Genomic DNA, 13,281 nt, shown 5'->3' on the forward strand with positions numbered 1-13,281 from the left:
GGCTGGTCCCAACTATTTTTTTGAGTCTCACAAAGGCACATGAACCTGGCCCTCAGCTCAGCAGTGCTTTTAGCTCCCCATCGAGCACCAGCACAGCACTAAAGCAGCAAAAGAATGAATGCAGAGAAAAAGACATCATCTCAGGTGATATTAGGATATCTAAGGTATCACTTCTTGCCTCATTTTAAATGCTATTTTATTTTAAATCCCTCCCTCTCTCTCCACAAGAGGTACATTTTTTGAGGCAAAGGCAGAGTGCCCTTCAGCACCATCAGGGATAGCAAGGCAGTTGCCAGTCTCATCCTGCAAAAAACCACAGCTATCACAAGAGGTTCAAAGTTCTTCCAAATAAAAAGGTGGAGCTGATGGACACTGCGTGTTCCTCCTACTGTTTTAAGAGCTCCAACTGTTCTGCCTCTGCAGTGGCAATACATCTGTGTTGCTGTGCAAGCAAAAACAGAGAAAGGATGAGGAAAAGAACAATTTCACATATTTTTGTCTGTTGCTTCCATCTTGTGGCCAACTTGGAAAAGAAAAAATTGGGGGTTTATTTCAGTTAAGTTATTATTAACAAATGAATGGAAACACTGGAATTTTTAGAGGTGGTTCTAATCCTTAGCTCCAGTTGTTTGGATGGGAAGGAATTGGGGTTGGAAGCTAGGTTTTCCCTTTGAAAAGCATTGAGCACCAATGCCAGCAGAGGAAGGGGCTGGTGCCTCCGCTGCCACACACTCTGTTTTGGTCTCACATGAGCTGCTGTGCCAAGGGTGCAGGACAGAGATGGGGTCAGGAGGACAAGCCCATGAGTGCTGAGCCCACCCTCACCCTGCTGAAGGCAGCAGTGATAGGACTCCAGCAGAGCATGGACTCTGCTTCAGCTGCTGGCTTCAAGAGCTAGCCCAGACCCATGAGGTGGATTGTCTCTTCTTTGTTTTTGAGCCTACAAAGTCTTTTCTTTGTCTCCCTTTCATTCTTCCTGGGGGTTATGCCAGCACACAGCTCCCATACCACACAGCCTCTAACAATGGGGATGACTTGATGGGACACAGCAAAATTGCTGAGACAGTTGCAGAGGCACCATGCCTCAGGTTTCCAGAGCCATGGGGATCATCTCAAGGGGGCTGGATAACTTCTTCCTGGCTTGTGAACCCGCTGCTTTTTCCACTCATAGCAACGCAACTTAGCCAAAAATCTTTTTACCTGCATAACCTGTAGTAATTCTCTTCCCATCCTCCTGGCCAGAAGACTGCCCTTCTCAGTGCTGCTCTCTCTCAGCTCCTGTTTCCTGGGCAGGCTGCCTCTGCCTTGTGCCATTGCATGCCCTCAACACATTTGCAGCCAAATACTTGCTGAAGCCTTGAGACAGGGAGCAAGATGATGCATGGAACTCATGTTGGACCCCCAGCCTGGTGGAGCAAGGAGCTAGAATTTTGCCCAAAATGGGTCTGCTTCAGCAAGAAGGTGAGAAACTCACTCTCCATGCTCCCCAGCATGGGCAGATATGCTCACAGGCACACACAGCCATTCCCTGTGCTTGGGAGGATGCTCTGTAGCCAGGCTCTTGCATAGAGAGGGATTTTGGTACCCCACACAGCAGAAATGACGATTCCATTCGTCCTTGTGTCTCACACAGCTGCTGAGCTGCCAGAAGAGCAGGTGCACAGCCCAGCAGGATGTGAGGGCACAAGCACTTCCAGGGCTCTTTCCTGTGCCCCTGTGGTGGCAGGAAGTGCTGTGTGTCTGTGCAGGATACAGGATAAAGGCTCCTTTCAGCGAGGACACACAAAGGAGACACAACCTACTGTCACTCGTATCCAAGGCCAGGGCCCAGGATGCTGCACCCCATTTGAGTGAGAAGGGGATGTTAGATGGAGAGTTCATGTCCCAGCAAGTTCCCAGCAGAAACAGTGGCCACCCCAAGGACAGAAGGTTGCTAACCTACCCATTCACAGGGCATTCCCACAGCCAGCCTTGCCTGGCTCCCACTGGAAAACCAAGACAGCCTTTTGTGCAGGAGGTGCAGCTGCCAAATTTAACTCTGATTTCAGGTTGAAATCTTGCAAATCTTCTCAAATTCACATTCAGTTACATATGCTGTGTAAAATTGATTCTGTGGGAGCACAGAACTGTACTAAAACTTTAGTGTGATTCACAATGGTGGTGAGTTCAGCACAAGCTGAAAAACGCTGTAGCCAGGGGCCTTTTGTGAGTGTGTGCAGAGAGCAGGCATCAACCCCAGCACACATGGTGCCAAGGCCAAGGGTCTCATCTTGGGCAGGGAGCACAGTGCCCACCCACTCACCCACCCAGTGCTGGGGCACCATACCTGCTGTGTTTTGGGAGATAACATGACTGCCCACAGATGTCGCTTGGTATCCTGGTCACTTGCTGCCAGCGCTCCCTCACTGTGTCCATGGAAGGGCTCGGAGACAGGGTTGTCATTACTGATTGGTGGCTTCACAGACAGCTCAAAGTCCTCTTGAGGGAAAAAATCCCTGAGCAAGACTGATTCTTTATAACCATCTTTCAATAAGTGAGTATAGACCCCTCACATATCCTTAAATTATATATCATTTATTGAAATATAAAGATCTTCATTTACAAGATTTTTTCAAAGACAAAATATCAACAGGGGCATTTTTGAAATACATTTTGTGCCTACCATCATTCAGGCCAGTTTGCCCTTCTTCAAACATTTCACAACAGCCATCATTTTGGAAACACTTCCTTTTTTTATTATTCTAAAATATAACTTTTGGACATTCAAAGTGCAACAGTTAACGTGCCTGTGGAATATATCACAGTAGAAAAAAATATAAACAAAGGCAGTGATATAGCTGTCATAAATGTTTTGGCAGTATTCTAGAAGTCTATATAAAAATACTTATATACATATTGATGTATAACATCATCATATCTCACGTCCTTCATCATGTAATAGGACCATTTTGTACAAGTCGCAGACCACGCTGTAAGGAATTGGTTGGCCATTCCAAATCAAAAGCTGCATTTTGTAGGATAACACTGATTGTCGTTATACAATTACTGTAGCAAAAGGTTTGGGAAAATCTCTTCCAGTGGCTTCTCAAAAAGTAAGCCATAAAAAAAAAAAGTCTGTAATACTGATAATATTGTGAAACTAAACAATTCATTCTCATCCTTTCACACTTCTCCCTCTCTAATAAATCCTCTCTCTTCCTCTTCTTCTCATTCCAGTTTCCAGGCCAGCTTGTCTGATTCCAAGCCTGCAGTGAGCTGGGTTTGGCTAGACCCCTGCCAGGGATGCAATTGATCTGTACAATAGTCATGACAAGATGGAGAATTAACATTACCATGTATCAGAAAGTGAGCCAGCTCTGGTTCATTGGCTGAGTCTAGCCTGAGATGCACTGTGAGATGCAGAATGAGGCTGGTGAGGGGAAGGCAAAGCTGCACGAAAATGTCCTTAGATTCCAGTAACTGATATAATAAAACATGCTGGGGCTGATTTTCAAACCCTGAAGAACACCAGGCCATGTGCAAAAATGCAGGTGAATCTTGCCTAATTTGAATGTGTAGTTGTAAAGACCACACATGCAAATTAAGGCACATGTCATCTTGAGTGGCCATTCAGATATCTGGGATATCCATAGACAATTTGCGTTTCCTCAATTCATGGTTCATAACTGCAGGGAGATTTCACACCATCTCATCTGTCCTGGCTGTACCAAGAGTCTATGTTTCACAGTTGTCCCCGTACAGAGCTCAGTGACGTGTTTGGCAAAAGCATGGTCCCAGGAAGACACTTGTTCTTGATCTGTCGAATGCGAGAAGTAGAGGATGCACCATCAATCACCATTCCTCCTGATTGTCAGCTTCCATCGGGGTGGAAATGTGGGGGCTCGCTTCAGGTCCTGTTTCCACATTTGCTGTGATCTTGTGCATGGCCTCAGCCAGGTGACAGCTTGAAACTCAGACCCAGAATGATTTGCCTGTGCAGTGTCCCACACTGTAACACTGCCAAAATTGCATTTGCTTTTGTTTGATCTGTAGCTGTCCACAAGTGAAGTCAAGAGGACTTACAAAGCTTTTTGTAGGGCTATTTGAAGGTAAACTGTGGTTTAACATGGGAGCATGTTCTGTCAGTCACTCTTTCACACTTTCTAGGAAAATACTTCAACACAGGAATGAGTTTGCACCACATTTGCATTGGTTGTATCGTAGCAGAGATTGGGCATATCCTACGAGGTGCTCATTGCACTAAATTAAGGCAAAGTTTGAAAGCTGAGTACCAGAAAGGATGGAGCCCTTGGCAGCGATATAATTTTTTTCACATGTAAGTCTTCCAAAGTGTCATATCTCAATAACACATTGTACAGTGATAGCAGTAATCATAATACTTTGTTCATATAAGTGGTGTCAAAAATCAACAATTGCAGGCTGAGAGCAGATTCATTTTCATGCACTTTTTTCCAAAAAACACTCCTAGAAGCATTTACCTTTTGTTGTTACAGTCTGCAAAGATAGCAGAGATTTCGCTCCTGTTTTAAACTTGAAAACTAAGACAAGAATATTTTCTGCATATTTATTTTTGCTTATTTGAAGTTGCATTTCAGGCTAGGAGAAATATCTTTGTTTCTTGAACAGTTTAAATATCAAATCAATTCTTCACTAACCTCAGGATAGCTAACCTCAGGATAAGATTTCTTTTGAGTACCATGAAACACTAATAATGAGGTATTGCTGGTGGTTTATCGTAATCTTCCATTCTCCAGCATCTTAGAAATCTGGTATAATTTTTTTTAATTAAAATTTTTAGGACCCCACTTAATCAGAGGAAAACTAATTGCTTCTAGTACATGTGATTAGAAAAGCTACTCAGCTCATGAAAGAAAATATCTGAAATTTTTTCTCCATGTTAAAGTAGTTTTAGCTAACCAGAACAATTACCATTCGGTGTAGATCAAAAAAAAAATTAATAAAATTTTTTGGGCTGGAAATTTCTCCCCTGCACTTAAAAAAGTGTTTTGATATTGTGCTTTTACTGAAGGACAATGGATTGTAAAATATACATTTAGTGTTACTGAAAACAGTAGTAGTATTATTTTGAAAACAGCTACCTTCTATAGTTAATAAAGACTTACTAGGTTTCTAACACCTATTATAGACTGAATTTTAATTATCATTATTATTATTATTATCATTATTATTCCCCTTTACTTGCATTAATGGTGGAAAGTAACATGTTTTATAGTACCGGTCAGTCCCTTGTGGTTTTAGACCTTTTTGGTCCAAAAGTGGTTTTTGCATGTTCTTCAATTCACATGATAGTTCAACAGCAGCTGACATTAAGATTGAGGGAGGAAGTACACAGAATTCATGAATGACCTCTTCTAAAATCCATGGCATTTGTTCAATGTGCACCTCAAAAGATCCTTGAGTAGTCAGTTATTTACATAATTACAATGGTGAAGTATTGCTGCAGTGGAAAATTGATCCATCAAAGTCATATGAATGCCCTTGAAACACAAAACCAGTCTGTTTGTGGCCTTTCCCTTCATCCTCCTACCAGTTGGAATGGCAAACAACACTGAGATGCTACTGAAGTACTGCAAGAAGCAACACTAAAATATCCATCTTCAACATGTCTCTCATTTATATTCAGGCTGTGGATTTCTGGGCGTTCCTTTCTACAAATCCACCTCCTCTTCACATCCTTGACGTTGCAATAAAGTGGTTTTCTGTGTGGAGCAGAAGTCTGTGGAGAGCTGGGGAAGGTTCCCTGTGTGCAGAGCTGGCGGGCGGCCGTGCCTTACAGGAAGCTGTCCTCCACCAGGTCTGAGGAGTCGATGCCAATGTCGTCCATCATGTCAATGTCCTCAATGGTCTCGTCCTCTCTCTTGATGAAGGTAGAGCTACTGGAACCGGTTTCAATGGCACTTTCTTCAGATGTCTGTGAACTGGAAGAGACAGATATCTCAGAGATAAGGCATGTGGTGACTCTGGCTGGGTAAATACTACAGTCTCTGGCAGAACTGAACGCAGATGCTTTCTGACCCCCAGTGCAATCTTAGGTGACTATGACCACCAGTTTCTTAGGACATGACATACCTAGTATATCAAAAGTAGAGAACCACCTTGGAATTCAAAGGAACATGCTGGCACTCTCAGCCAGATACTTGTTGGAGAAGTAGTTTTATGACACTACTGTGACAATAGGTCACTTAGTCAAATCTAGGGAGGTCAGGTGAAAACAAGATAGCAATAACAGCAAGATAAGAATAACAGACAGAGATAATATGTCTTAATTTTGATAGTACTTTTAGGGACTTCTTTCTTCCCTCACTTGAATAAAGCACAAAAATTAAAAAAAAATAAAAGAAGAATAAGAAAATGAAAAAAGGCATTTCTAGGTTGCTGAATCTATACACTGTGAATTAAGGGCTGAATTAAACCTCCATCGTTCACGATTAGGGTCAGGCAGTGCTGTGTTGTAGTGGCATTGGTCATGCAAATTGACAAGAAAGAAGTAAAAAGTTCTGGGCACCCTGCTTTCATAGAAAACTAGGAGATATAGAGACATAGCACATAGAAGATATTATCAAAAACTTCTCCTAGATTTAGAATTTGTCTCACACAAACAAATCAATCCTTTGAGGTCTCATATGAAGCTGCAAGGAGGCAAGATGTGATGGAAATTCTGCCCACAGATCCACAAGACAACCACTGTGACTTGACCAAGCTATTAAAGGAGTCCCAAAAACACACAGAAGCCCCCTACCAGCATGTAGGGGGGCCCTACATGTACCAGCCCCCTACCCCTTACCCTGTCAACCACAAAACAGGAAAAAATAACTTTTTCCCATTGAAAACACTGTGGGCAGTCATATTACCGTGTTTATATGTGACTCCCCCAGTAAGTAGCTTGAACAGAGCTAAGGAAATCATTTGCAGAGTACTGTGCTGGAAAGGGGAAATGGACATTGCCGAACATGACCCCAAGTGGTGACTATGGGCTAAGGGATCTGTAAACTGCACCTACCTGTGTCTGTTCCTTTTGCCAAGCTCATCTTCAGAAACAGGGTCAATGTCAGGCAGGGGAATGATGTATCCACTGTCAGCACTCAGTCTCTGCTCGTCAAATCCACTCTCCCTGTCCTTTAGCTTGTCTTCATTCTTGTAAGTTACACCAATGTAAGCATTGTCACAGTCCCCTCTCATGCGTGTGACAGCTGGGTGATCACTTTTCAGGAAGTCCAGATGAATCTTCTCATAGCTCTGAAAAAATTCATTTCAACTCTTCATTAGATGCTATTCACTAAGGCTGCCTTTCTTCAGATGGGCAGCTGTGATTCATTAGCCTAGCAAATATTCTGCCCTATGAGCCAGCAGTACTGGATAGAGAAGTCCAGAATGTTCAATTGCTTTGAAGGGAGAAGTGTCATGTAAGTGTGACATCTAGATGATGCAGGAGCAAAGCTTTGTGGCAGCACAAAGCAGACACGTAGATGTAGAAGAAGGGTAAGGAAAGGGGAGTTAAGGTAGGTCAGAAAAATGAAACACTGAATGATGGGGAAGGCACAATTTGTCCAGAGCTATCAGAAATGTGAGGGGAAAATTTGCTGGTGTCAGGATCTGAAGAAGAGACAGGGAAATTATACTCATGGGCCAAGAAGTCCCTTTTATATAATTATTTCACAGCCTACAAAATCCCATGAAAATATACAGAACTAGTTCTCCAGTAGAAAAATTGAGTTGTTAGGATTTAATTAGACATAAAGGGTTCTGTTTCCCAGTTAATACTGCAGAACTGCTTCTCTCAGCTAGTTTGACTGAGGAAACCAAACATGCAATGTCCCTCTGCTAATCACATAATTCTCATAGCTTAGAATGTGCCAGTTCAGTGCTCATGGCTCTCATGGCTGGAACAACGCTTCTAATTCCCTCTGAAGCAATATACAGAAAACACAGAGAAAATTACAAAGAGCAAACCTTTTTGTACTCTCCAGGCAGCAAGCTCTCCACAATTTCACTCAAATGGTAGAAAGAAGGTCTTTTCTCCGGTTCACTGTTCCAGCACTTCACCATAATCTCATACCTGCAGATAAGAAGGAAACCAGTTTAACCAGCTGGTAGAGGAACACAACTGATCAAACAGAAACTGAAGCCAGAATTCTCTGGAGACTGGGCAGGTGTGGAAAAGCCAAATGCACACATACACTTCATTGGTGGCATGATCAGGTTTGGCCATTCGGTATCCACTCTTGATCTTATTGTAGAAAGTAGAATCAACCATCATGCCAGGATAAGGTGTGCCACCTGCAGAAAAAAGAGAAGCAAAAGTACTACTTTATACTTAAATATCCATGCAGAGTTCCCAAATACTGTCTTCTTGTTGATGTTAGCACTACAATTTAACATGGCATCAGAATTATTCTTTCCTAGCCAGTGTTTCACATCAGAGCTATTGTCTTGGTGACAATAGCTACGTTAAGCCCCAATGTGAAATGCTGGCTAGGAAAGTTTGAAGTAGATGCTAGTTAGAAAAAATACCTTTTCAGTGTTTATAGAATGTATTTGGGACAGAGATTGGATAATACCTGGATCAGGTCACCAGCCTGCTTTGGCATGGGTTGTCAAAAAGTTTGGTCTTAGCTAACACAGCTAACTGATAATTTGGGGCTGCAGCACAGAGACATCATTGCCCTCATGCTCAGTTGTTGCTGATGTGTAAAAGAGTAATTTAAGCTGAAGTCAACATGGTATCAAGATGTTATAATTGACCTTTTTAACAAACACTACTGAGGATATATTTTGCTTTCCAAAAAGGAACAATTTTCTCAGATGGAGGAGGTGTACTATAATATTACTTCAGAAATCTCTGCCCTTTCTAAAGCAGGATTTTCACCTAAAAATGAGCTTCAGAACCTTCTTTACAGGTAAAGCAGTGAAGTTTAGTGCTTCAGTTCCTGAGCTGTCCAATGTCTCCCAGGGATATCAGGGAATGGCTATTTACAGGAGCCTGTGATGCCCAGAGATTACAGGAATCAATACCATAAATAGTGGTGCAACTGTTGTTTTCTGAGAAGCAGTTATGTGACAACTTGTTCTAGCAAATAACATTAGGCTTGGGGCTGCCGTGGGGCAGGAGTAGACACCACAGAGGCATGAGTAATTCTGCTGGCAGTAAATCTGGGCAATGCAGGCTCGCTGGAGCGGGCCATCCACCCGTCCAGGAGGCTAATTAATTAACTAATGAGGCTGAGGAGAGAGCCAGGCTGCTCCCAGCTGGGAGCTGTGCGTTGTCTGGAACTGCTATATATTGTCATAACCACTTTACACTGCCATAAACCAACTGTGTGAGCAGTGTTGACCTGGAAATGAGAAATCAGTGTCCCAGAAGATTGACATTTATTTTCATTCTGTAATGGGACTAAGACAGGCTCTTTTGAAATGTGTATAGAGACTGTTCCAAAGCAGCTGCTGAGCTGGGCTGCAGCCCCAGGCACCCCATTGCAAGGGAGAAACATGCTCCTTCTCATATTAGACAGAAAATCAATCCTGTTGTGCACACCAATACTTTTCCACAAAAGATTTTCACACAGTTCTTTTAGTTTTACAGCAAAAAAACGTATATTGCAAAAACAAACAAACAAAACTAAAAAAGCAAAACCCTCAAACAAAGGAACAAAAAAAATCCATACCAAAACTAAAGAGAACTTTGGGAGAGTATGGACATGTCACTTCACACCTAACACTGGAATCTGAAATGCCATACAGAAGAACAACTAACAGTGGATTTCATGTGTATATTTTTATATGCAGAATTTTAAATACTTTGTGTAGAACAGTTTGAATTGAAAAAAACTAATCACTATGCATAGGAAAATATTCACAGTACATACCAAGAGAAAATATTTCCCACAGCAGAATGCCATAAGACCAGACATCACTTAATGTTGTGTACAGGTTGTCAAAAATACTTTCAGGTGCCATCCATTTTACTGGGAGGAAAGTCTGTAATAAAAAGAAAGAAAGCCCAGGCACACAGATTGGTCATTAAATAAATTATTATTATTGCAATTGTTGTTTGATAGCCAGGAATAACATCTCTCCATAAGAAAAGTTAACCTTGCTAGTGTTTATTTTTAATTCAATTCAATTACATTTAATACAGAGGTACCAGGATTATAAGCAATGCTACTTGTTGCTCCCCACAAAAACTAGTTAAACCATAGCTGAATTCATTTCATTACTGGCAAATGACCAGGTAGCAAATGATTGAAAGTATGATGCAAAATCTGGCACTGCTGAACTAGGTCTGATATGTCATTGTTTGACAGTTCCTTAGTAATTTCTCCAGTCACAAAACCTGCCTGTTAAAAATGTCAGACTGAAGTGGAGTACTGAATGTGTACTTTTTCACTTTAAAACAGAGTTAGAAAAGTTACAGAAATTAGTGATTTGAAGATAAATTGTTCTGAGGCACATTCATCCCAATGGTCAATTACTGTAACCAACACTGAATGGCAAGAACATGAAATAGCATTTAAAACTGACAATTTTCATTTCAGTTAAAGCAGAGCTCCATAGATTAAGTACATACACTGCCCTTGGAGACATAGTTGGAATCATGCATGATGTCTCTAGCCAGCCCAAAGTCACAGATCTTCACAATTTTTCCTTGAGCCAGGAGGACATTACGAGCGGCCAAGTCACGGTGCACACACTGTGTGGAGAAAAATGGAGTTGTTCAAGGACATGCTTTTTCCATGAGGGCCACTGCCCTTACAAAAGGGTTGGCTTTCTAGGTGCAGTCCTAAAAAGACCTTCTACTGAACAAGCACCTGCTGACAGGGGCAGGGAGGCACCAGGCCTCAGGACCAGCAAGGTCTCACACAGATGCATTTTAGGGGGGAGGAGGAAAAAGTGAGATCACCCTTTGCCATTCCATCCCTCATGTACTAATGATATGCCTGTGCTTCTCACCATGCTGGTTTGTGACTGCATGGACCCTTCACCCAGACCCTGCTTTGACCCTCCACCATCTCTGGTACCCTGACTCCAGAAATGTCACAGGATGAAGCAGGGGAAGACAAGTGACTGCTGCTTTGATTTTTTCCCACCATGGTGATCTCCATTTCCAGGTAAGTGAGAAAGCTGTCTATATCTCCAAAAATAATACTATATTGTGTCACATGCTCAGAATCTAAATTTAAAACCATAGCTGCAGAAGACATTTTTGCACCTTATTCCATTTTGCTTACTTTTTTATTTACTTACATTTTTAGAAGCCAAGAATTCCATTCCCCGTGCAACCTGGTAGGTGAAGCTCAGCAAATCCAATAGGCTGAGGCCCTCTGAACTGTCATCTGAAAGAAGGTTTTTGACTTCTGATTCTATCAAAAAAAGAAGAAATACGTGATTTTGCTGTGGAGTGTGAAAGTAGAATCCATCTTCCCCTACCTATCATGATTCCGAGCTGATAATTTTAGCAGAGTACCATGACCAAAACAGTCTTTTCATAGTAACTATTACCACTTCTAATGTCTGCATCAGTCACTGACACATACTGCATTTTTAAAAACAGCCAGTGTTAAATAGCAAGTTAGAATTTTTTCCTGTCTGTAATTTTTTTCCCCTGTCAACAGCAGGAAAAAGTAAGGAGAGAAAGAATTGTTGCTGGACATTACTGGGCTGTCACACAGGTTGTTTACTCATTGTGTGGCACAAAAATATTTATTTAGAGGTGATGCCTTCATTAGGGTTTTGTGCATGCGTGTACATTCTTATCCATTTACATTTGCTGAACACTGCTGTTTCCCAGGAAGTATCCACTGGCACTAATCCAATACCAGCAAAAAGGGTCAGGAATTCATGGCAACAGTTCTTATTTATTTTATGAAAAATGCCGGAAAAAATCCAGTCAAAATCCAGTGATTCATTTTCCCTGACTCTCCTAGAGCATGAGTGCATAAGTCTGCCATGTAAATCTGGGACTGGAGATGGTTCCATTTCTGAGGCCTGGAGGCAGAGGTGGCGGTGTCTGTTTTTAAACAAAAGCATATTTGGGTTCTGAGAACAGGGACAGGGAATAGGATGCATTCATTATTTTCATTACATAATCCAGGAAAATATTTGGCAGTGTTCTGCATTCGCTAAGTGTCAGTTAATGTGAAATGTAAGTGGAAACAGTACAATAAAAACTACTATTAGCATTGGTCATTGCTAATGCTCAAAATCCTTCAAACTACAAGACTAATAAAATCTCTGCCTCCAAAGAGAGCCTACAGCCCCACTGCTGAGCACAACTGCCCAGTGCTTCAGCACAGAAACAGACACACAATGGGACCCCTTCTGCCCCAGCAACATGCTCTCCTACCCCCAGAGCAGGGTGGAAGAACACAACCACAAGATTTTGCCTTAAAGCTTATGCTCACACTCTTGCTGAACAGAGCTAAACAGTTTGTGTGCATTTAGAGGACAAAACTCAGATACCTGTGTACACAAGAGCGATTTGTACCAATGATATATGCAGAAGGGACAGTTACATTACCTGACATGGATTTCTTCTTATAGGAAGCAGGCCGATCATACACAGATCTCTGGATATCAGAGTATTTAGAGCCCTCCTTTCTTTCCAGCATTGGCACATACTGAGTGGTATCAGCTTGTTTCATGTCCATGTATTCTCCGGTGTTTTCAAAGGATAGTATCACATAACTGAAATTGAAAAAAACCACAAGTGTATCAGGTAGTGACTTCCCTGTCAGAGCATGTGCATATCTAACCATTCATTTAATGTGTACCATTGTATTGAGGTGAAATTCAACAGCTGGCTTCTTGTTAGGAAATACACATATATAAATATCATTACCAGATATCGTATGTATTACATAACCATCACTTATTAATACATGTTACTGTGAATTACTGTAGTCAAACATAAGTACTGCAAATTTAGGCTTTTACCAGCAGTCAGGTATGTAACCATGCCTTATTTCCCAAAATCCCACTGAATTCAAGTATCATTACCTAGGGCTTTTAGCTCAAGGTATTCCAAATGATTGGTGTAATTTATTCGCACAGTTTGCATCAAATCCAGTCCTGCCAAACAAACCCATGCCCAGATGAATGGCACTGGCTTTACTCAGCTACCAAGGCAGTTAATCTACTTCTCTGAGTGATGTTTTGAATGAATCTCTGTCCACCTTTTAAATCCTGGCTCATTTTATGGTATTATATTATTGCTGAATATATGATGACAAGCTTCCTCAACCATCATCTGGAAAAAGTTCTGGG

The 13,281-nt window shown here is 41.7% G+C and overlaps 1 protein-coding gene across 1 annotated transcript in view; it reads right to left on the minus strand.

Annotated features, from left to right (window-relative positions):
* Positions 1-5,658: 5,658 nt before the first annotated feature.
* PDGFRA (platelet derived growth factor receptor alpha) overlaps positions 5,659-13,281 on the minus strand; it is a 31,484-nt gene continuing 23,861 nt past the window's right edge. The window contains exons 16-23 of the mRNA XM_058023973.1: positions 12,536-12,702; positions 11,263-11,378; positions 10,586-10,708; positions 9,885-9,996; positions 8,199-8,298; positions 7,972-8,077; positions 7,022-7,257; positions 5,659-5,939 (exon numbers count right to left, since the gene is read on the minus strand). Coding sequence (XP_057879956.1) covers positions 5,792-5,939; positions 7,022-7,257; positions 7,972-8,077; positions 8,199-8,298; positions 9,885-9,996; positions 10,586-10,708; positions 11,263-11,378; positions 12,536-12,702 — 1,108 coding nt within the window. The 3' untranslated portion in view covers positions 5,659-5,791. The remainder of the gene's footprint in view (positions 5,940-7,021; positions 7,258-7,971; positions 8,078-8,198; positions 8,299-9,884; positions 9,997-10,585; positions 10,709-11,262; positions 11,379-12,535; positions 12,703-13,281) is intronic.

The sequence above is a fragment of the Melospiza georgiana genome, chromosome 5 (assembly GCF_028018845.1).
Source record: "Melospiza georgiana isolate bMelGeo1 chromosome 5, bMelGeo1.pri, whole genome shotgun sequence".
NCBI lineage: Eukaryota > Metazoa > Chordata > Aves > Passeriformes > Passerellidae > Melospiza > Melospiza georgiana.